This window comes from Penaeus monodon, chromosome 20, assembly GCF_015228065.2.
Source record: "Penaeus monodon isolate SGIC_2016 chromosome 20, NSTDA_Pmon_1, whole genome shotgun sequence".
Lineage (NCBI taxonomy): Eukaryota > Metazoa > Arthropoda > Malacostraca > Decapoda > Penaeidae > Penaeus > Penaeus monodon.
In genome coordinates, this window is record NC_051405.1 from 18068761 (window position 1) to 18069861 (window position 1101).

The 1101-nt window shown below is 43.5% G+C and overlaps 1 protein-coding gene across 2 annotated transcripts in view; it reads left to right on the forward strand.

The window, feature by feature from the left end:
- The window catches only part of LOC119585665, a 4420-nt gene that overhangs the window by 2944 nt on the left and 375 nt on the right, over positions 1-1101 (forward strand). Inside the window, exons 2-3 of one of the 2 annotated variants that reach the window (XM_037934341.1) lie at positions 505-607; positions 857-998. In XM_037934341.1, coding sequence (XP_037790269.1) covers positions 574-607; positions 857-998 — 176 coding nt within the window. In that variant the 5' untranslated portion in view covers positions 505-573. Of the gene's footprint in view, positions 1-421; positions 608-856; positions 999-1101 lie in introns of both variants that reach the window. The other variant, XM_037934340.1, reaches the window with a different exon arrangement.

The window sequence follows — 1101 nt, forward strand, 5'->3', positions numbered from 1 at the left end:
ATGGAAATGAATATTCCAGCCAACAGTTCTTGAAGGCATAAATCATTTTTCAAAATTTCTAATGATATTCATCTGCTGATATTACATTCAGTGACTCTTATTTTCAACTTCATAAAATTGCACATATAAAGTGGGTATATTGGTGAAAGACTTTTCAGTAATTTCCATTTGTTTTGATATTGTGTCAGTGTCAGAGTTGCTTCTGGTTATTTTTATTTATTCATTTGTCCGTGTATTAATCTATCCTTCTCTGCCCCCCCCCCCCCACTTCTGTGTGTGTATGCGTGTGCGTGCGTCTTTCCGTCTCCCTCAAATCCCTATATCCTTTTCCTTAAAAAGATAAAGATACCGTTGATACAATTTCCTGTTAAAGAAGGAATGTAGGGTCTGATAACACTGACGTGTCTCCGTTTATCTGTAGCTAATTTCTACGTCTGTCTGGAATTCTTTCGCAACGAAATGCTTACGGAGGCTTGTATTTAAGGTGAGGCTTCCTCTTCACAGGCCACATTTAGACCTCCAAAGGTACTGTTGACGTTGTAGTCTCCCGACGCTAATTAAGCACTTCTCGCTATGGACAGAGTTCTCGCTCTGGCTCTTTTCGCTGGTGAGTAGCTAAGATCAATTGTACTGATATTATTATTGCAGTCGTATATTAAAGTTTCATATTAATAGACCCAAATACTTAACACATATACCGCATTCTGTTCTTTCCTTTTCTTCGCATTACTGAATATTTCGTTTTCTCTTCCCCCTCCCACTGAACTCTCTCCACTTCCCAGTACTTTGCTATTCCCTTTCCCCATTCTTTCCCCCCTCCTCTCCCCAGCACTACATTCTCCCCCTATATCCCCAGCCTTGGCTGTCGCTGTGTCCGGAAACGGCCTGGGCTTCGGCCAGCCTCCCGCGTTCGAGTGCGAGACAACCGGTTACTTCGCCGACTTCTACCGCTCGTGCGTCGTCTACTACTGGTGCGAGGACGCCACCAGTAAGACCACGTGAGTAGAGGCAATGCTAACAGGCACATTTCTTGGGTTATCAACAAGGGGGATATAAACAATTGCTGCCAGGTTGCTATGGTCAGGCCATGACTAGATTTGG